The following is a 20,624-nucleotide window of genomic DNA, read 5'->3' on the forward strand; positions in this document are numbered from 1 at the left end:
AACCTTAGAGTAATATACGCAATCCCGTAAACAAGCGATTAGTACGGTCAGCTGTGGCACATTGCAGCGGATTTGCACCTAGTTGACCTGATAATCAGGCCATGATGCGAGTCGTGGCATACGTGGGCGAGCGAGGACGTGCAACCGAGCTGCCCACTGGTCACCAAGTCGGTGATATCGTTACTCATCGATATCAGCTTCGTGTGGTGTCAAGCTTTTGAGGCTGGAAGTTAGCAAGGGTTCGGCTCGTTAGAATTGCCCGTTGATCTAATGAGGACAGGCCCGGACCTGTGCTAGTGGAAATCACCAAAAGCCAGTACGATGCTGGAAATACAGTCTTTAGGTAAGTCGAAATAACCAGGTGGAAAAGGTCCAGCCGTACTTCTAACCCAGACGCATCTACCGGCGTGACGGGCTGGCGGGTTTTGGGAGAACTACATAGACCCGGCCAGTTGGGCGCGACTAGGTAATCGACGATTTAGGCCGAGTCGACGTCACATCTATTAATACATATGATGGGTTCCTGGAGGATCTGCTTACGCTTTTAACAGCCACAGCCAAGCCAACAGCTGTTGGAGCAATCGGAAGCGTTCGAGAAAAAAAGGCCGAATAGGGTCTAAAAACATTGATTTTCTTCTTTTGCCTTTTGGGAGCAGTCGTCGACTTCCACCCCGCGCAATCCCTTCTTGTACGCACCTCCCATGCTACTCGAGAGTCCCAACCGTTTCACTGAGGGGGCCTAATGAATCGTCGCTGTCTCGGGACTGAACACCATGCAACAACAACCGGCAGAACCAAAGAAGAAGGTGACGATGGCTGCTCCGGCACGCCCGGAACCCGCAAAAGATGCCGGAAATGAGAACGCGGAGGAGGCCCAGCAGCAGTCCAAGTTGTATCGAGTAAGTCACCACTTTTTCCCACCCCTCACCCCCATCCCGGTGATGATCAATTAGGACCGTTCCACGTACTGCAGAATACTGGTTATGTTGTTTATTTCCCGCAATGTAACATCGCTTGGCAATCGAGGCACGCTGTTACTCGAATGATGGAACTCTATTGCTAATTTTGATAGATCGTCATGACACCCATCAACCTCATCTCCTTCATCCTCGGGCTCTGGCTCGTCGACTTGCGGTATCGGTGTCAGCGAGAGCACGCTCATTCACATTCGCATCCGCATCCGCAGCAGCCATCCTCCTCATCATATTACCTACCGGCGTGGCTCTGGCGGCCGCGCAGACCGGCGGAGGAACCATTCTACTACCACACGAAGCAGAAGAAATTGATGCGGATGGAGGCTTCCGAGGCGTTCAAGTTGCGCAACAGCGTTCTCTTCGGGCTGGTGCTGGCCGCGATGTTTGTGCTCTGGGCGACGTCGTGGATGATTCGCAGCGTAGTGGCGTGGTTGGTGGCTTAGTGTGCGCGCCCCCCCCTTACTTGCCGATGCGGTCTCATGTCCCATCGCGTTGGACGAGCCTCGGCTCTACCGCTGAAGCTTGGTGAGAGGATGCGGTATATCCGAGGGGTCCCTTACTACACTTCCTGGCGGGTTGGTTATATGTCGTGATGAGGTTTTGTTAAAAAGTAGTGGTGTCTCTATGTAGCAGTCATCGTGGGGGAGCGTCCTAACGTGGGGTGCTTTTTTGAGCACAGGGTCATACTTGGGTGACCATAAAATGTGATGGTAATGCCATCCATCGGGTATGTAGATAAGTGCAGGGGTAACTACCTATAGGGAGTGAGTGCTATCCCAATTTGGTGGTATCTGTATAGGACTTCCCGTGCACCAAACGCTAGGTTTAAGATGCCCATGCCCGATCGGTATGCTGCCACTCCCGAGATTGGCTTGAATGAAACCGGGTAGGGTTCCTACACGGCTCCGGTATCCGAGACAGGAATCATTTGCATGGCTGCGGTAAGCTCATGATTCGAAGCCCATCTGGGCGTGCGATGCCTGACTCGGAGAGCCGAAGAGCTGGAGAGCCTAGGTATGCTACCGTAGCCGAGGGTCGCATCCCGAGGTTAGCTGGCTGGTGTTGGTCGATCGTCGGGTGCGGCGTATGATAGTGGCACCAGTCCATTGGAAAGCTGCATGGGCGAAGATTGCACCTGTGTGGCTACGCGCACTTGAGGCTCCGATCAATGTCAATGGAATGGCATATGCGGCTTTCACGCCTGTCTGGCCAATGCTATCTGCACGTAGCACTTGGGATACCGCGACCTAGAGGATGGTAGTACGACTAGGTACTCGCACAGCTTGTCGTGACTTGTTGCAGCCGTAACAGCATAAGGCGGGTTGGTTTGACGTCAACACTGCCGGGCTCGGTGCCCGGTGCCCGGTGGACACTCCCTTTGTCTGTTGGACTTTGGATGGTAATATCTAAAAACCCTGTACCACGTGTATAAATCTGAAATATGTAGCTGGAAAGCCAAAGTAAGGTACACACATTGATGCCTGTGCCTTGCACCACGGAGGAAAAGGCCTTGAGCCTTCTGAGCATAGGTAAGTAGGTAGGCATTCTTATAGATAGATCTAAGGCAACTCTACATGTGTACCTGAAGTCTATAAGATCAGTCACATATTACGGAGGACGGATGCTACGTTATTAGCTGGCTTCAGCTGGCTTCCAAGCAGGCAAAACTAAAAAGAACTTGAGGGCTGGCGTGCTGGCGACAGAATTATGGGCGCTCTAGCGTCGAATTTGCCGCTGTGGAACAGACACGGGATCACAGCGACAGAGGGCCAAACGAGTCGTGCTCCATACTTCTTCTGTACCTGCTCCGGGTACGAAACCGACATCATCATCGATTGCGAAAAGAGTGCCGGTTCCAGGTTGCCCGCCGCCCTCTCTCGTCTTTCGAGAGTCGCGTGTTCCGTACCTTGATAGCTTTTGCCTGCGCCTCTGCATGTGCCTATGCTTTTCTTGTTCCTAATCTAACATTTATCATTACCTGCGTCGGCCGCTCCGTCGTTCTGGCCTCTTATTTATTGACATACTTATTCCCTTATTACCCTCCCCTCGTAAATCCCGTCGTTGCTAGTTCAGGAGAAGCATGACTTTATAGACGAGTTAGGGTTGCAACCATCTCAAACGACTTTGGGTTAGGATCGTTGGAGCAAGCAGGCTATACCCGCCTTGGCCGTGCATTGCATGGTGCAAACCCTCCAACGAAAAATGACTCCCCTCATCGGTGGTGCTGACTTAGCAGACACCTACCGTCAACTCTACCGCCACCGTGCCCAGCAGGAGATTGATGCTGGGAACAAGATCCCTTTTCTCTTCACCTTCCACTTCCTGTCCACGCTTGTCATCCCCCCGCTATATCTAGCCATTCCCCATAAGCAGCGGCCCTGGCTTTACAACGCTCGCTGGCTGGTTCTGACACTATGCGTCTGCTGCAATGTGCGAATGGTCGCGTATTCTACTAGTGGAAACCCGGCTATGGGCTATGGCTGCGGGCTCATTGCAGCCTGGAGCACCATCCATATCTTTACTTTGCTGGTGTGGACAAGACCTCAATGGGACGCCAAAAGGGTAGAGAGGTACACGAGGACGACGACGCCCGAAACGAACGGAGTGCTGCAGGGCAACGGCCACGCAAAGCAGGCCTCGGAGGCCAATGGCAATGGTGTGAAGCACCTGAATGGGCATGCCAACGGCCATGCGTCACCGACAACTACAGAGACGACAAAAGCAAATGATGCTGTGGTGTCCTCCAACGGACATGCCACAAATGGACATGTGCCCAGCGGGCTGAGGGAGAGACACCCGACCGACGCGGAGAAGCTTCATCAACACTCTCTTGAGTCGGCGGCCGAATCTCCTGACGGCAAGGTAGAATTCCGTCAACAGGACTACTTCTATAAGTGGCAGGAATACCCAGAGGATGCACCCTTTCGTACTCGTTTCGATTGGGCATTTGATATTTCCACCCAGATGCGCATGACAGGTAAGCAAGCACCAAGCTGTACACGCCCAATGCTACAAGACACTTTTTACTGACCGCGAAACAGGTTGGAATTGGGCAATCCGTGTTATACCGCCCTACTACCCCCCTCCTATGGGTGCTGATGGCAAAACCCAGGAGCCACTGGATGTCATTCCCAACAGCACCCCGGAGGGGTATGTACGATACAGGACGCGCAGCGAGTTTATCTTGCAATGCATCGTTACCCGCCTCGTACCGTGCTATCTTGTTGTCGATCTCTGTGCCACGCTGATGACTCAAGATCCATACTTCATCTTGGGGCCTGAGCATAATGAGCCTTTGCCCGCGAATCTCGCCTCCTTGCCCGCAGCCGCCCTCGCACTCCGGCGCACTGTTGTCTGCTTCCCCGGCGTCCTCTTCGCTATCGACCTGGCCTTTAGCGCCGGCGCACTCCTGCTAGCCTGCCTCGGCCCGCTCGTTGTTGGTTTCCGCGCCCACCCCTGGCACATGCCCACCGCCAACGGCTCCTTCGTCGCAGGCGTGCTGGATCGAGGTCTCGAGGGGTTCTGGGGCCAGTGGTGGCACCAAACCTTCCGCTTCGGCTTCGCGGCCCCGACGAACTGGCTTGTGCGAGAGGACTACCTGAAAAGGGGCTCGCCCCTGCACGCCTTCGTCGGCGCCATCGTCGCTTTTGGCCTGTCGGGCTTCATCCACGCGATGGGGAGCTACTCGACGGTCCGCCATTCGCGGCCTTGGGACCCGCCCGTCTTCTTCATACTCGCGGGCGCGGGGGCGCAAATCCAGCGCACGCTGGCCCGTCACATTCTCCGGGAGCCCATCCAGAAGCACGCCCCGCGCTGGCTGCGTCGCACGGGCAACCTCGCCTTCACCTTTGCCTGGATGCACATGATCAGCTCGTACCTCCTCGACGACTTCAGCCGTTGCGGCCTTTGGCTTTGGGAGCCTATTCCTTTCTCTTTTGCGCGCATGCTCGGCCTCGGGACGCCTGGCGGGAAGTGGTGGAGGTGGGGGGCCTGGATGATGCCTACGTGGCATTGGGGGAAGCATTGGTGGGATAGCGGTATTGCGATGTAAAGCAGGGAAGAACAATGGTGTTGTAATGATGACTGATGATTTACTTTATATTAGAAGGGGATTTGATTAGATGCAGGGTTGGATCGATCTTGGAAAGAAGAAGAAGAAGAAAAGGGGGCAGACAAGACAAGAGAAGACAAGAGTTAGGTCAGAGCAGACCTTGGGTATTCTGGATAGGGGAGTTTGGGAGTTCGTTCACATATGCCTGGGACAGACTGTTAACTGGACCTGGAATTATCGGGCATGGGGAGGAAACGGATTGATTAGAACCAATATCAGCAAGCAATCGATAATGAGATCATAAAAGGACCACGGGCATTAGGCATGACACCGCAAACCAGTGAGACTAAGCGACTTGAGGATTTCAATGTTGGTCGTATTTGACTTATCTACTAAAAGAAAAGTTCTAGGGATTCCTAGGTAAGAATTCCAAGATACCGGTGGGCACGTATTGACAAGTTTTGAGACGGGACTGAGTATATGTGCTCTTGTTAAACATTCGAAAAGGGGGTCACGGTTTACAGAAGACAGAAAACCAAACCGCGATGCAATCAGAACGAGGAAGCTAGGCAGCTCAGAGGGTAAGATGATATTTCTGGATTGAACCGAATGTATTCAATCCCGATGGCTGCTGTGTTAAAATATACGTTCTGCCATGCCAATACCGCAGCCGAGGAAAAGCTATGTATACTACAATCTCATATGCCCATTAGACCAACATATTAGTATGAACAAACTGAGTAGAGAAAGCTCGGCTTCGTGAAATCCCACAGTACCTTGATTGTCGTGTGAAACCATAAGAAAAATTGAATCCGCTGCTTTAAACGTCGCCGCCCAGCTACTCAAACTGCCATCCCCTGAAATCATCCACGAACCGCACGGCTGCGGCCAAGTACCTTTCGTGAACATCTCCCCACGTTTCTGCTGCTTCCTTCATCGCTCTCACGGCTGCAGCGCTGTCTGTTAGTCTCTTTTCTCAACGTTGTCTATGCTGTGACAAATTGCGGATGGCAGGTCTCTCTCACCTTTCACGAGATGGGCGTCTGTGCGATAGGACCCGTTAAGCGCCTTATCCACGACGTAGTTCCACTGTTTTCCTTTCAGGTCCCCGGGCTGGACGTAGTCGTCGAAATCGATCTTGGGCCGGTTGAGGGCCATGTAGAGGGCGACGGTCAGGAGCCACCACTGCCGCACCACGTTGATGTGGAACTTCTTGGGTATGACGGGGAGTAGGATGCGCACTGCGTGACTCGTAGTCAAGATGTGGCAGATGAAGAAGTTGTACGAGTGTGCCCCCGGCGGCACGGAACCGACCAGAAACGCCACGGCCGCCTCCTGAGAGTCTTGGAACTGCTTCACGGGATCCTCAAACGTCCAGGCGTTCCAGTACTCCAGCAGGAGGTCCTCGTGCTTCTCGAACACGGAGTCGAAATTGTGCTCGCCGGGGGTCTTGAACAGGCCGTCCAGCCTCTTGTCGTTCCTCATCTTGTCGAGCAGCTCGCGGGGAGAAGTAGAGCCGCCGCTGGCTGAGGGCTTGGTATAAGACGGGTCGTCCAGATACTTGTGCAGGAAGTCATACGAGACGGAGGTCATGACGAGAGCCTCCATGCCGATTTGCCTGCTGTCCAGCTCAAAGGCATAGCCCAAATGGATCAAGGGGTGACCGACTGTAAGTCATATTAGACCGACTGAAAGTACAGGTGAGTTGTAAAACTTACGACCACTAATAAGACAGTTCACCAACGGCTCCTCGCCCTCAAACATGAATCGATGCACGACCTTTTCCATTCATAGCCGTCCTTGTTAGCTAGGTTATCCTCGTAGAAGTCCAGGTAGGCCCGCTGGTATTTCTTGTCGCCGAGGAAGTCGCGCCAGTCGCCCTCGGTGACCTCGGCCGGCGACGGCTTCCACGGGTCGAGCTCCTTGATCTCCTCCTCGTAGATGGCGTGCTGCTGGTTCTCATTGGCGCCCAGGATGTAGGCGGAGCCGAGGATGTGCGGCGTGTGGTTGTGGAAGTGGTTGGGCCCGTATATGACCGAGTGGTTTACATGGTTGGCCTTGAGCAGGTGCTTGAGCGTCCGGGTCCGCTTCTCGGGCGACGACTCCAGCTCGTGGACCTTGACGGGCGGGAGGTCGATGGATTGGACGGACCCGCCGCTGCCGAGGAACCGGTTGACGATGGGGACATAGGAGAGTAGTGAAGCCATTTTGAGTTGAGGGGTACGGCTCGGACCAATGGCGGTATGTACTTGGTGAATGATACCGCTTTGTATAGCAACAGCTCTCAGTGTAAGGCGCTGTTCTTATCTCATTCGCAGCTCATCTCCTAGCGGTGTCAATCCGGATGAGCACAATAAATGTCAGACTGTTTTTAAGATCGGGTCATCCAATGAACATATACGATGTCGGTAGCTGGGGAATCGTACTACTTTCGATGTTACTTCCTTATGATGTAAGTGTGGGCAGATGGGGAGAGCTAGCTTCTATTCTTTATTTAGAGGGGTCGACGATTCATTCACAGTGCGATGTTGGGTAAGCACCTTACTTCTAGCACCGATGAGTCCGAAATGCGACCCCCAAGGGCCCTAACTGTCAATTGCGCCCCCCCAAAGCTCAAGCTTTAAGCACTAGGCTAAACCCGGAAGCCGCCTAAATCCGACCAAACCTTGCCCTGAATTGAGTTCCAATTGGTCTGCGCTACAAATATCCGCCGCCAATTTCTCAACAACATCAACAACAGCTTTCCGAGATGCCCCAGTCGGACGATATACTCATCTACGCCGAACTTCTGTCTAACGTCGGGCGAGTCTCCGTAGCATGCGATGGCCCACTCGATGGAACAAGCACGATTGCTGCCACTGTCTCAGCAGATAGTCTGAGTCTGACAGTTGGGAACCATGAAGTTGAGAACACGTTGAAGCTTCCTGACCGGGTAGTATCTGCAGAAGACGCAGCGCAGTTCTTGAGAGTTCAAAGCAAACACGCCAAATCCCACCAATGGAGCCTTCCCCTTGTGCCCACGAACGGTCTGTCGACGCGTAATAGCCAGCGCCGTGCGGCACCAGATGCCCAGGCAGCAACCCCTTGGTCTGCCCAAGACCTGAGTCCGCGTTCCTCGATTTACTGCCGGGGTTGCCAGGCTCCACTTGTGGCAGAAGGCAGGATCGAGACCTGGAAGGACATGCCAAGCGAGAACTGGGCCGAGATGATGGAGTTCTGGCATTGCCACAAGCCTCACGACCATGGGCATCATGACAACCAAGGTCTTGCATCCAGAGGCTACGGCGCCAACTCGAGGCTCTCGGGGCAAAGCGGTGTTGGACTCGTGGACTTGGCCTCACTCTTATTCGCCCAGGACGACTGCTCTAATGTTACCGTAAGTTTATCTACCCCATGATGTATGGTTTTCCTTATCTACTGCTTGCTTCGTGGGTATATAGAAGGTGGCCAAGTCAGCTTAATCTGCATTTCAGTGGCGTGGTCACCGATACTCATACCCTAGATTAAATGATGTCTCCGATTTTGGCTCGCGGTTGCCGAACCCTAGGCTCTTCGGGACTATGGGTTTGGTTTCTGCTCTATGCCAGGGGCCGCCTTTGTATTTCACCAGGACTTTCTTTGGACGTGGAAAGCTTGGGATTTACCAGAGGTACATTTGCATACGGATTTCCTGTACGCATTCTCATGTAGTATAATCCAAGTTGAGCCCTCCAATAATACAAAATAATCTGACCCATCCAAAACCATCTCTATCCACGCAAAAGCTCAGCATCTTACTATGCATGTGCTAACTACGTTATGGACAGCCATCAACAATGCCGACTTCGAGTGACAGTATGGAGTTAGAGAGTACCGAGTCCAAATCCAGCAATGGCTCAACTCGCTTAGTAAACCAAGGAACTCCTCTGTCTTGTAGTAACTGCCGATGCGAGATAGGCGTGTCTCACCAGGGCCAGACGTCCGTCACGCTCTTCAAATGGGCCATATCGATCCAGAGTCCTACTAGCAGCAGCACAAGCTCCTCTCCAACCCTCCAGCCCAGTCTGTCGCAGTGCGTGAGCGCCATGCTCCTGGCGACCCTCTCACGCTCCGCCTGCTCCAAAACCGTCATCATCCCCTCTATCACCACTGCTACTAGTACTAGTAGCGCTACGGCTGGAGAGCAGCAACAACTCCTTCACATATGGCTCTTCAACCAGGACATCACCTTCACTTCGACCAAGCAGCGCCCGGAACAGAGGCCCGTGTCCGCCGTCAAGGTTTTCTACCGCTTCGTCAACCAGGCCGAGGCCGATAAGCTGGTCGAGTCCATGACCTCGGATGTTCAAGACGTCACGTTACCGGCCGCCGCCGCCGCGCAGCTCCGGGAGGAACTGGAAATGAGCAACGGTTATCTGCCTAGCCCGGTACGGAACTTCAACCAATGGAAGATAGGCTTGCTGGAGAAGTGGAAGGGGAACAAAGTTAGCTTAGCTTCAAGCAGTTTAGACAGACAAGGCCATAAATGAAGACAACACAAGAACCAATCCAGGTTTAGTCTATAGGAGTAACTCCGTACGAGCATTGCATGGGGATATATAGAAGTTACAGATGACTGACGTCCGATACGGTTACCCAATCACATCACGCAAAATGGCACAATCAGCTTTATGGTGGTTCTTCTTTTGACTAATGCACAGGGTGTATATGAACACGGGTGGTGGTAACAAAGGGAATCCTTGCTCTGCTTCTGGTATTATCTAGTCCACCGTCTATTGGGGCTTGGCAGAGACGATTCCTATATGTAACGATTAGTAACTGGACAATGTAGATGCTAGTATCACATTCATGATAACTTACGCTCGACATCGGCAATGCTCTGCTGAAGAATCTGCTGGAGGACCTTGGGGTTCTCAAGCTCCTTCTTGACCTTGGCAATGACGTTCTCAGCCAGCTCCCGCTGCTGGCGCTGCTTGACCTGACCCTCGTAGCGCACCCACGAGTCCAGAACGGTCTTGGCCTCAGCGGCCAGAGCGGTGGTCTGCTCGAGCTCGTAGGCCTTAGCCTCGAGCTGGGCGGTCTCCTTGGAGACCTCGAAGAGGGCCTTGGTGGTGTCGATGACGCCGCCCATCTGCTGGACGTTGTCGATGCGGTCTTGGACGGCCTGGGTGTGGTCGGCGCGGGCGGCGTTCAGGATGCCCTTGATCTTGGCGTTCTGCGCCTCAGCCCACTCCTTGTACATGGGGCCTCCGTACTTGATGAGGGCGCCCCAGACGGACAGCAGGCAGAAGGCGACGACGGACTCCTCGTTGACCACGTAGTACTCGCTGCTGATGGCGTAGATGGACAGACCGGCCGCGGAGGACAGGATGGCCGACTTGGACATCAGCGAGTTGCCGGGCAGCGAGTCCAGGATGGACTGGGCCTTGGTCTTGGGGTCCGGGGTGTTGGTGGACGGGACGTTAGAGGCATATCGGTTGGCGCTGACGGAGGAGGCGAGAGCCGGCAGTGCTCGCGAAGAGACAACTGGTCGGAGGCGGGCAGCCCCTACAGAGAAGATGTGTGTGAGCGCGGGTCCTAGGTGAGGCAATTGAGGCTCCTACGGGGAGCCTCGATGCGAATTGACTTACCGAAGGCGGTCTTTGCCAAGCGGGAGGCCATTGTGAGATGGAGAGGTGATGCGGAGGTGTACTGGCGAGGCGAGGCGATTGGTGTTGCTTGGAAAGTGAGGTTCTTTTCTCAGGATTGCTTGTGGGTCCGCTTGGGAAGCTCTGCGATTCGGATCAGGTCGGCAACCTTTTCTTCCGAGGCTTCCTTGGAAGCTGAGAACGAACCTGCTTGACCGGCCGAACAACGACACTCCCGGATTGCAATCGGGGTAATTGGAAAACAAAATACCTGAGATGCCAGACGATATACGATAGGAATATGGTTAAAATGAATGTGGTATGAAACACTCGATTCAATTCAACGATTGCCAATTGAGGTGCAGCTGCAGGCACTTTCAGATTTATGAAGAGGTCAGAGTCCCGTCCGGCTGTCCGCTGAGAGATCCTGCCAGGTCCAGACAGCTGCCAGCCGCTACTGGGCACTCAACCACAGATCACTCGTCAATTGAGGCCTGAGTTCAAACCTTGGACGCCCGCTAAATCCACTCTATGCTGTAATCCCGGCATTGGCCTATTCGGCCGATAAGCGATAACAGCCAAAAAATAATTTACTATCGATCGCTATCGATCGCTATCTATCGCCGACTAGCCTTGCGCTCCTACTACTATTCGAGGCAGCACCCATCGACGAACTGAAGATGCCGAGCAAAACGGCAGAAGCCCCTCTGAAGAGGAAACGCTCGAAAGGTTCAGAGAAGCCGAAGAAGCGTGCGCGATCAGAAAGTGGCAGCGGCAGCGATGCGGAGGACAATGCGCAGGCCGAGATCCTGCTCCTCGAGAACGGAATCCTCGAATCGAAGAAGAACTACAACAACATCACGAGACTTCTAGACCTGGCCAGGAACAAGAAAGATGGAGAGTCATCACTTGTTGCTACTGTGGCGTTGTGCCGGGTGTTCCTGCGTCTCCTTGCCCAGGGCAGCATGTCGAAGAAGGCCGATCAATCAGAGAAGGAAACCATTGTGATCCAGTGGCTGAAAGACCGTTTGGTGGACTATGAGGGTGTCTTGATCGATGCTCTGGCCGAGGAAGATACAGAATCAACTGCGCTCACGCTAGCCATGCGCGTATTGAAGGCCGAGGGACAATACCGAGACAACAAGGATGAATACAGCTTTCCGGAGCCGTTCCTGAAGGACATCGTCCACGCGATAATCTTCGATGGCTCTGAGGATCTTCGGGAAGAATTCTGCGAAAAGTACCTCGGTGAAAACTGTGACGTCCGTTACTACGCTTTCAAGGCTATGAGCGAAATCTTCGGCGCCGATGAAAGCAACCAGGCCACGCGGGAGTCTCTGTTCAACAACGCTTTCGAAATGCTCTCGTTCTTTGACGAGGTCCCCTCCACGATGGAGGAGATGGGTGAATACTACCTCGAGAAGCCACCGAAGAAACACCCGGTTACGATTCTTTCACAGCAGAAACGACTAGGCCAAGTGGCGTGGCTCGCAACCTTGAGGCTCGGCCCTAATAGAGATCAAAGGAAACAGGTGCTTCAGATCATGACGCGGTCGATCGCTCCTTGGTTCACACAGCCTGAGTTCCTGGCCGACTTCCTCACGGACAGTTACAACGCTGGCGGAAGCATTTCACTTCTTGCTCTGGGCGGTATCTTCTATCTGATTCAGCACCGCAACTTGGATTACCCGTCCTTCTATACGGTACGATATCTGATTCAAGACTAGCAAAATTGGTTTAGCTGCTAACTCTCCTACAGAAACTATACTCCTTGTTGGACAGTGACATCCTCCATTCAAAGCATCGGTCTCGCTTCTTGAGGCTGTTGGACACATTCTTGAACTCGACACATTTGCCCGCAGTCCTCGTAGCCAGCTTTATAAAGAGGCTCGCCCGGCTATCTCTCAACGCGCCTCCTGCTGCTATTGTCAGCATAGTGCCCCTATTTTATAATCTATTCCGGTAAGTCCAAAACCCTCCAGTCAATATTGTTTATAGGAGCTCATTGTCATCTAGGAAGCATCCGTCTACGACATTTATGATGCACCGTGTGCCCCGAACCAAAGAAGAGAAGACCTTGATCGAGAATGAGGGATGGAACGACCCCTTCGACATGGCAGAATCGGACCCGATGCTCACCAATGCGATCGATAGCTGTATATGGGAACTAGTTCAGCATCAGTCTCATTATCACCCTAACGTAGCTACGGTGTCCAAGATCATCTCTGAGCAGTTCACTAAGCAGACATACAACGTAAGATTGTCCTATCCAATCCCTCCTTTCTCTGCCTTTAGACCCTCCTTTTCGAATCATACCGGACAGGCCAGCAGAGACAAAAGACACAGAGTATCGTCTTGGTTCAACTTGTGCGGAAAACTAACAATCTCCACTTAGCTTGAGGACTTCCTCGATCATTCCTATGGTAGTGTAAGTATACCCCTGAAAACATCATACTTTGCGGTTTTGCTGATTGTATTCTCCAGCTTCTCGATGCGGAGCTCTCAAAACAGGTCAGAAAGCCACCTGTAGTAGAGTTCATGATACCCAAGAGAATCTTTCTGCCACAAGATCCAGCTTCTGGTGTCGAGGACAATCTTCTTACCAAAATCTGGGGGTTCGAGTAAGAATTAGCCCAAGTACGAAGCTCAAGTCGATTCCTTGGGCAGATACTGAAGAAACGATAACCCACGAGATGACCTGGAGTTGCCTTGCGCCACTGATAACCTCCGGCAGGCCAAAACCTCGCAGTCCACCGGAGCATCTCGATCGGCAGGCCCAACAAATGGGGAGTAAACCAGAGGCACCGGGACCGGGACCGGGACTGTGAGTCGATAGCAAGGGAGCAGCTAGCTACCTGGGACTATCCAAGCATGTCAGGCAGAAACACATGCATTGTGGCCTTGATCCTTAATGCAACTGGTTTGGTGATGCATCATGTGTCCAGAGTGACGTACAAACTCTTCCTTGGCTTAACTTTGCCACTCGTATTTTTGAACTTGGAAGGGATGGGTTACGGGAGGAGCTGATGACACAACGGGCAGTTGGTTGTGGCGCCCAACAGCAATCGCGGCCGACAAAAGAATGTAGTAGCAACGTGTTACGGGATGGATGCAAGGCACGGCACACATGAAGTCAGATTCTATCAATAGCCACCACCACCACCACTAGTCTAATTGAAGCCTTCGAGATACCAGCTTGTGACACGAATTCGGGTTCATGCTGCGCAACTATTCTACTGTTTCAGAATCGCCTCTCTTGGTTGAAATGACTGGACCAGATCGAAAGCAAAATCTCTTCCCATCATGATGATCCATGGGTAGCTTTTCGGAATCATTACCGGTTTCGTTTGGGGATGATGCTCGATACGGATACTGGCGACTTCTCGCCGTACACCGCCATATGGACTTGCGGCTGGCCTGGAATTTTTGGAAGCAATCAGACGTCCCAACCCCGGTTATTTCGGCAAGGCTGGGGTGTCTTGTTCCTTGTCTTGACGTCTTCTGGGCACGATCCTTTCGTAGACAGCCCTTATAATGGACTCTTGTTATCAAGTGGCGATGAGTCTAAATCGACCGTTATACAAGAATAGCAATAGCTCCCGATGCCTGGGGGCTATACGTGATGTCACACGCTGACCCGGCACGCTTTTTTGTTGTTGCCCCGGGTACCTTGCTTAACTGCCGCACTAACCCTGCGGGTGTCCGGGGAGCACAGGATTCTAGAATAACGCGTAAGCTGTGTGGTTAGATAACCGAACGAAGCCATCGCATCTTCCCAAGCATGGTGCTTCCTCGCTCCAACGTAGCGTCGAGCGTAGGGCGGCTCTCCCGTTTGACTTCCTTCAACCCATCTTCGTAATTACATTGGGTAGGAAGAGGCTGAGTGCCCGCGCGTCCAGAAATCGCACCTTGACTTGCGCCTAGCATCTCCAAATTCGGTCGTTGGTGTTTCAGCTGGGAATATCTGCTTGGCGGTGAATGTGTGTAATTTTTTTCTTCGTATGTTTTCATTGGGCCTCATCGGGGAAAAAGGGCAGGTGAAGATTCTAGATTGTCATTTCGACTTGCATACCCCTCATTCTCTGCTCGGCCAAATCTCTCACACGAGTCTCGGGAGCGTGTAAGTAGTGAGTACTTGGCACGGGCGTCGGGGCCGAGGCAAGCCCATGATCACTTGTGAGAGGGTATGTAGGTAGTAGGTAGTAGGTAGTAGGTAGTAGGTAGTATGTAGTATGTAGTATGTAGTAGGAAGCCATCGTGCCCGTCCGTGTGCCTTCACCGCAAGCTCGTGAAGAGGATCTGGACCTCTGCACGCCCAATGACAGGCGGTCGGCGGAGCACGGCTGGGCTACCGACTCGCCGGCACGCGTCCGCGTTTTTTTCCACAATGGAACCCCCGCCGGTTTCCCTCGCTCCTTTAATCCTGAATCGGCATGTCGTGCCCGCTAGAAAACCGAGTCACGATGACCTGGAGTGGGCGGGCGCGATGTCGTCGTTGGCTGGCGATAACAACCGATCTTTGCCATCCCGCTGCAAACGGGGAAAATCTACAGGGTCCAAGTTGCAAAACGCAATGGCCAACAAACCAAGCATCCATTAATCCTTCCCTTCATCTATCCAATGCTTTCTAAGCCGACGGCGCACCTTACGTACGCATCTTTTGTCTCTTTGGCTGGGCCGAAAGACTATCGCGTACACTATCCACCCGGGCTTTGATGGCATTCGGTGTTTCTCCCTGGAGTTTCCGAAAGAACGATCATTCATTACTTGTAATGGCTAGGAAATAAGCATTAGAGAGCAAGACGGAAATAGTAACTATACGCTCATGCCTTTGAAGCCCGTCGTCGTGCGTCGTCTGATATGCCGGGATAGACGATCGCTCGAGCACAGGCTACCGGGAGACAGGAAGGACCATTTCTGCTTAGCAAATCGCCTAAGGCGTTAGTCGACCATGCAAGGCACGCCGTTGGATGCACAGTGCAACAGTGTGCATAGAGAGCTTTTGATGAGGAAAGGGCTGAGGGTGAAAGGCTTCGTAATAGCGAGCAAGCCTACTGTCAGCTAGCCCAGCTAGCACCGGGAGAGAGCTTGGAGAACTCGGCGCGCCCAAGCCACAGGAAGCATCGTGCCAAGGTTGCAAGGCAAGGCCAGGCAAGGCCAGGCGACGGCGGCGGCGGCGGCGGCGACGACGACGACGACGACGATAACAACAACAACGACGACGACTGATGAAATTTTCCTGCGTCGCGTTCTCTTTCTCTCATCAAGGTTTGCCCACCAGCCCATCCTTGGCGGAAAAGGAAACACCGCCGCAGCAGCAACGGACGGGCTGGTGCAAAAAGTGAGCTGAGGGCATCTCATCCTAGACCAAGATAGATTGCTTGTCTGCACCAACGAGCGAATCCCCTCGCTTTGGGTTCCAATAGACGACTCACTGATCACTCACCGCCCCATGTTCAGCGCCCAATCTCTCGTCCAATGTCGACTGTACATATTCTCACTACGACCATTCGAGATTTCACTCGGGTCAAGCGCGCGACGGAAGAAAAAGAAAAGGAATGCAGCTACCGACGGCCTGCCTACAGTGCTAGGGATGGGATGGCGGATGGGGTTGGAAAAATTGGGAAATGGTCGATTACGGTTCCTCACTTCCGTTCAATGCTGTTTGTTCCCAGGGCCAAACCGGGTGTGTGTCTGCGTGTGTGGCCGCGGCCAGTCCAGAGGCGAAAACGCTCTGCGAACGAACGGGGCGTCGTTTCCCAAAATGTGACGGGCCGGCCTTTTATGCGACCTGGTGTCACACATCTTGGTAGTTCGTGCCCAATGCTTCGCCGTCAGCCAGTCGGTCTCCTTCAATGCAGTCCGTCCAGTCTTGTCCTGCTCTTCTTGGTACTTGCAAACGACCACCCTTCCCTTCGCAGCAGTTGTCGGTGAGGGTGCGCGCGTGAGACTGGACGGCCGAAACCCACCCGCCGCCCAGCGTCCGTCCAAACGGGAGGCGCTGCTTGAGTTCCCCGTCAGTGGGATTGTCTGCGTGCGTCCTCGAAACCGCGCACTGTACTGGATCTCGTTCCGCACGAGCCTTGCCTGCCTCACCTCCTTGTTTTGATTTGAGATTTCGCGAGAGAGAGACACACACACAGAGACCGTTGTCTGGCCATAGCGCTCGCTGCTGCTGCTCATCAATGCTAACTAAACCAGCCCACCGGCATCTGAATACCGTCATCCAGGCAGTGGCCGGGCCACCAACTTGAGGGACCTTTTCTCCAACGATCTTCGCCAGAAGATGGCCATTCGTCAGCGTCGGGGCGCAACTCCATGATTATGAGGAGACTCGATCCCGCCGGGTGCTTCTCCGCCATGAGTACGAGATCTCTGAAAGAACCGCGGTTTTTTTCTTCGTGGTTTACCTGGGTCGACGATGAATGAAAATCACATCATCACCTGAGCTTGGAGCGCATGTTCCACGATGTCCGAGGGTGCCGTATAGGCAGGCCATATTTCGCATCCTCTCCTGCCAGTCGACCTCGGAAGGAAGAGGCTGGCGCCGGCGCTGCTATTGCTGCTATTGCTGCCGCTGCCGCTGCCGCCGCTGCTGCTGCTGCGGCCCATTTGCCCGATGCAGCATCTACAGTATACATTTGAAGTTTGCAGTCACAGTATGCCTCTTAGGATCAGAGTGCATCGCGACGCGGGCATGAGCAGCGGCCCACCTTGATGGCATATGATACGCGGCCTGGATATCGGCCTTTGTTGATCAGCTCAACTCCTAAGCCTAATAGGAACTAGAGACCCGGAATGAAGCGAAAGAGCTCTAGAGAGAGAGAGAGAGAGGAGAGGAGAAAGCCGCTTCTCCTAGTTGCTAGCAAGGGCGCTGGGCAATCTGATGCCTGGGTTCAAGTAAGATCACGCCCATGAATTCTAGAGTCGGTCTCTCCGCTACTGTTTGGTTCCGCGGTTTGGTTCAAGCTCGAAATGTTTGGTCTGATGTCTAGACTCTATATGGGACGACGACTCTCCACCAGCCTCAGCCCAGCGCGGCATATGCGCATGGAGTCAATGCGCGTAGTGTTGTGTTCTGAAGCTGCACCGTGGTTTTACAGCCTCGAGTTTCGAGACGCAGAGGCTGGAGAAAGAACCGGGGTCTGCTTACTACTCCGTGGGACGCGTAGGTCTCCTCCTGTCGGAAGTGTAAATAGAGTCACGCATGTTGGGATAGCCATGGTACCCGTAAATTCTTCTTCTTCTTTTCCTTCTTTCGCTTCCTTCTTCCATTGAACAGTCGGTCAAACAAACTGTAGCTACCCCTGTAGCTCCCGGATACATAGCGCCAGGGCCCTGTAGCTCTGGCGGGGCCTTATTTTTTCCCTTCCATGTCAAACCAGAGCTACATACACGACTAGTGGGCACCTGGCCATTTCGGGCTCCATCGTCTGTGCTCCAGCTTGTTTCCGGATTCGATTCCATCTAGGGACAGAGGCCAAGAGCCCAGCAGAAACCGGAAGCTCGTGCTGGGATCAGCTTTCCCAGCAGTTGGCAGGTTGGCAGCAGTAATGCGGGGAGGTGCATCCCGGACCGTTTATGACGGAGACGGGCAGATTTTTTCTCTTGGCTGAACCGTTCAGCCATCTGCTTGGCTGAAGGAGTCTCGGTCACTCATTGGCAAGGTCGGGGAGGAAGGGGAAAAAAAAAGAAGAGGAGCTGGAGAAGGTTGCAATGCGATAATTGATAGCTACAGTGTGCGCAGTTTCCAGTGGTCGGAGATCGGGATCTGATAGCAGTGGGCAGGGGTGCAGAGATCGCCTGCCAGGCTCCTAGTCTCACATCATTGATCTGACTGACAAGAAGGAAAAAAGGAAAACAGTGTGTGATGTTCCCGCCCGTCCATCCCGAGGTTCCAAGGTATGTAAGGTAAAGGTCAGGTCAACGGAAGGTATACCTGCCCAATGCCTTTCTGTTTCTGGAGGAGGTTGGCAACCTGCTGCCGCAGGTGTGCGTCAATTCCATACAAGTAACTGATATACCATCCCCCAGGGACCGTCAGGTGTGACGAGGTGGGATGACGCGCACCCTTCTCGTAAAAGCTGGGAGAAGAAGCCCTCACTCCGGCCGAACAAATCGGCCATTCACACACGCGGTTGGTGAGCAGCTCCTTGACCGTCATCAGGCTCTGAAACACCCTGGAGCGTCATTTGGCATCTAACGGATATCATGTGACATCAGCTGGGCTTTGGGTTGAGTTGATCTGATGTTTGTAATGCGCGCATCGGACTGTTGACTGATTGATTGTCATTGACACTGCGGCCGGTTCTGCCACAGCCAGCCAGCCAGCCAGCCCCGGGTAGTGGCCCGGAAGAGCAGGCCGGCGGGCCTGGGTGTTATTATGATTATTCATTCTCTATTTCGTCCCAAGATCACACACTATCTCGCGCCCATGGCCTATCGCCGGCCAAGTCTCATCACATCGCAACCCAAAGCCCTATTTCTCAAACCCTCTCAACTGATCCCCCTTAAGGCCTGACATGACAGGCACAAGTGACCACAGATGCGAGGGGGATTGCAGAGAGGCTTGGTTCAGCGCTCTCGAGCACCAAACATGGCGCTCCGGGGTTGAGAGCCAGTCCATGAGGCTTGTCAGCAGTCATGATGACCCCACGGAGCCGCTGGAGCAAATAGGACTGAGTCCCCAAGATGGCTTCTAGTGGCTGTTAACCGTCGGTGGTCCAGTGCGAGAGCAAAGGGTTGCATGGCCACACACAGTACATGTTGCTATTTAGGTAGCAATTGCAAGCAGCAGCGCCGAAAAGTCGAGGTATCGCGGTATCTTTTGCGCGATTGATGCCCAACCGTGCCATGGCGCGAGCTCTCCCGGCAGGGCTGTCGCTCCTCAGGCGCTCCCTGACTGGAAAACGAGCTCCCCCACCCCCATCTTTTCCTTCTAGCCTTTGGCCGGTTTGGGAAAGCCTGTTTGCGTAGACTCCGAACCGTTCGTCTAGCGCCCGTTTCATTTCTCAAATGGTCCAGGTTCCCTATCATCTTGGTCGCATAGCATCATGGGCGTGTAAGTCTACTTAGTCTTGCAGATAGTACGGTCCTTGGGTCCTTAGGCGCAGAAGGGGGGATCAAGTTCCATGCCCGTTTGACCATGCCCTCGTTTTTCCCGTCGTCGCCTTTGTCATGCGTTACTTCAATGTTATTTACGGACGGACGGGCGGGCGGGGGAGAGTAATTAAGGATGAGGGTACGGTTGTAAGCTTGAATGCTGAGCCCGCCCTACCGTTACAGACAGAGCAGCCAGAGGAAACACAGCGATGGATCGATCCGATGGATGCGGTCTGTTTCTCATCTTCTTACTCGTCTATGGACGGGGTCATCTGGGAAAACAACTGGGCATCTCCCCCTACGCAAAAAATGGTAGGGGTCTCACCTATCGCCCAGTCTGGGGCCTCAATCGGGTTAGTCATAAGGTTAGAGCAGAGAATGAATGCGGCCGCGGAGACCAAGACGGACCAGCAGTCCAGGACGGTGTTGGGCTGGGCAGTCAGTCAGACAGTTCCGTCACTCAGCCAGTTCCGTCAATGGCAGTACAGAAGCAGACGGATGGATTGATTGCCTTGGTGCTTGGGGTGAAATCTCCCGCAGCAGCCAGATACGGTCGAGTTACATACCTACCCACGCCCCTCCCACACCATTGCATGTAGATGGGATGGCCCTACTTGCCTACCCACCCGCGATGCTAAGAAGCGAAAAGCTCCTGTTCGTCGGCCACAGGTCTCGCGGGCTCTCTGGCTCCCCACCCAGCAGGCCATGACATTGTAAAGTACGCAGCAATTGGTACCCCTCCAGTATCCAGCCCACCCCGGTCCATCGTCTCTCCCGTAGCAGCATCCCATCCCATTCCCATACCCATTCCCCTACATGATTAAAGCAGGTAACTGGGCTAGTGTCAAAGGGTCACCCTGGTATCCAGAAACCTGACCTGACTTGCACTTG

General features: G+C 53.5%; 8 protein-coding genes across 8 annotated transcripts; 5 read left to right on the forward strand and 3 right to left on the reverse strand.

The window, feature by feature from the left end:
- Positions 1–773: 773 nt before the first annotated feature.
- PG986_013630 (uncharacterized protein) lies at positions 774–1,417 on the forward strand (the record flags this gene model as incomplete). The annotated part of the gene is made up of 2 exons (XM_066849852.1): positions 774–899; positions 1,073–1,417. 2 exons carry the CDS (start codon positions 774–776, stop codon positions 1,415–1,417), a joined length of 471 nt encoding a protein of 156 aa, XP_066693995.1.
- A 1,759-nt stretch (positions 1,418–3,176) lies between these two features.
- PG986_013631 (uncharacterized protein) lies at positions 3,177–5,025 on the forward strand (the record flags this gene model as incomplete). The annotated part of the gene is made up of 2 exons (XM_066849853.1): positions 3,177–3,951; positions 4,016–5,025. 2 exons carry the CDS (start codon positions 3,177–3,179, stop codon positions 5,023–5,025), a joined length of 1,785 nt encoding a protein of 594 aa, XP_066693996.1.
- Positions 5,026–5,863: 838 nt separating this feature from the next.
- PG986_013632 (uncharacterized protein) lies at positions 5,864–7,232 on the reverse strand (the record flags this gene model as incomplete). Its single annotated transcript, XM_066849854.1, has 3 exons — positions 5,864–5,985; positions 6,051–6,692; positions 6,770–7,232. 3 exons carry the CDS (start codon positions 7,230–7,232, stop codon positions 5,864–5,866), a joined length of 1,227 nt encoding a protein of 408 aa, XP_066693997.1.
- Positions 7,233–7,774: 542 nt separating this feature from the next.
- On the forward strand, positions 7,775–9,533 carry PG986_013633 (uncharacterized protein; the record flags this gene model as incomplete). Its single annotated transcript, XM_066849855.1, has 2 exons — positions 7,775–8,401; positions 8,832–9,533. 2 exons carry the CDS (start codon positions 7,775–7,777, stop codon positions 9,531–9,533), a joined length of 1,329 nt encoding a protein of 442 aa, XP_066693998.1.
- A 243-nt stretch (positions 9,534–9,776) lies between these two features.
- PG986_013634 (ATP synthase subunit 4- mitochondrial) lies at positions 9,777–10,665 on the reverse strand (the record flags this gene model as incomplete). The annotated part of the gene is made up of 3 exons (XM_066849856.1): positions 9,777–9,802; positions 9,865–10,551; positions 10,635–10,665. 3 exons carry the CDS (start codon positions 10,663–10,665, stop codon positions 9,777–9,779), a joined length of 744 nt encoding a protein of 247 aa, XP_066693999.1.
- A 646-nt stretch (positions 10,666–11,311) lies between these two features.
- On the forward strand, positions 11,312–13,256 carry PG986_013635 (uncharacterized protein; the record flags this gene model as incomplete). The annotated part of the gene is made up of 5 exons (XM_066849857.1): positions 11,312–12,334; positions 12,391–12,593; positions 12,648–12,885; positions 13,027–13,059; positions 13,116–13,256. The coding sequence occupies 5 exons, from the start codon at positions 11,312–11,314 to the stop codon at positions 13,254–13,256; spliced, it is 1,638 nt and encodes a 545-aa protein (XP_066694000.1).
- A 2,326-nt stretch (positions 13,257–15,582) lies between these two features.
- PG986_013636 (uncharacterized protein) lies at positions 15,583–15,860 on the forward strand (the record flags this gene model as incomplete). Its single annotated transcript, XM_066849858.1, is given in 2 exon segments — positions 15,583–15,687; positions 15,702–15,860. 2 exon segments carry the CDS (start codon positions 15,583–15,585, stop codon positions 15,858–15,860), a joined length of 264 nt encoding a protein of 87 aa, XP_066694001.1.
- Positions 15,861–16,428: 568 nt separating this feature from the next.
- On the reverse strand, positions 16,429–16,951 carry PG986_013637 (uncharacterized protein; the record flags this gene model as incomplete). The annotated part of the gene is made up of 2 exons (XM_066849859.1): positions 16,429–16,819; positions 16,878–16,951. The coding sequence occupies 2 exons, from the start codon at positions 16,949–16,951 to the stop codon at positions 16,429–16,431; spliced, it is 465 nt and encodes a 154-aa protein (XP_066694002.1).
- Positions 16,952–20,624: the final 3,673 nt, after the last annotated feature.

Source organism: Apiospora aurea, assembly GCF_038362705.1.
Source record: "Apiospora aurea strain CBS 24483 chromosome Unknown utg000009l_segment0_segment0, whole genome shotgun sequence".
Classification (NCBI taxonomy): Eukaryota; Fungi; Ascomycota; class Sordariomycetes; order Amphisphaeriales; family Apiosporaceae; genus Apiospora; species Apiospora aurea.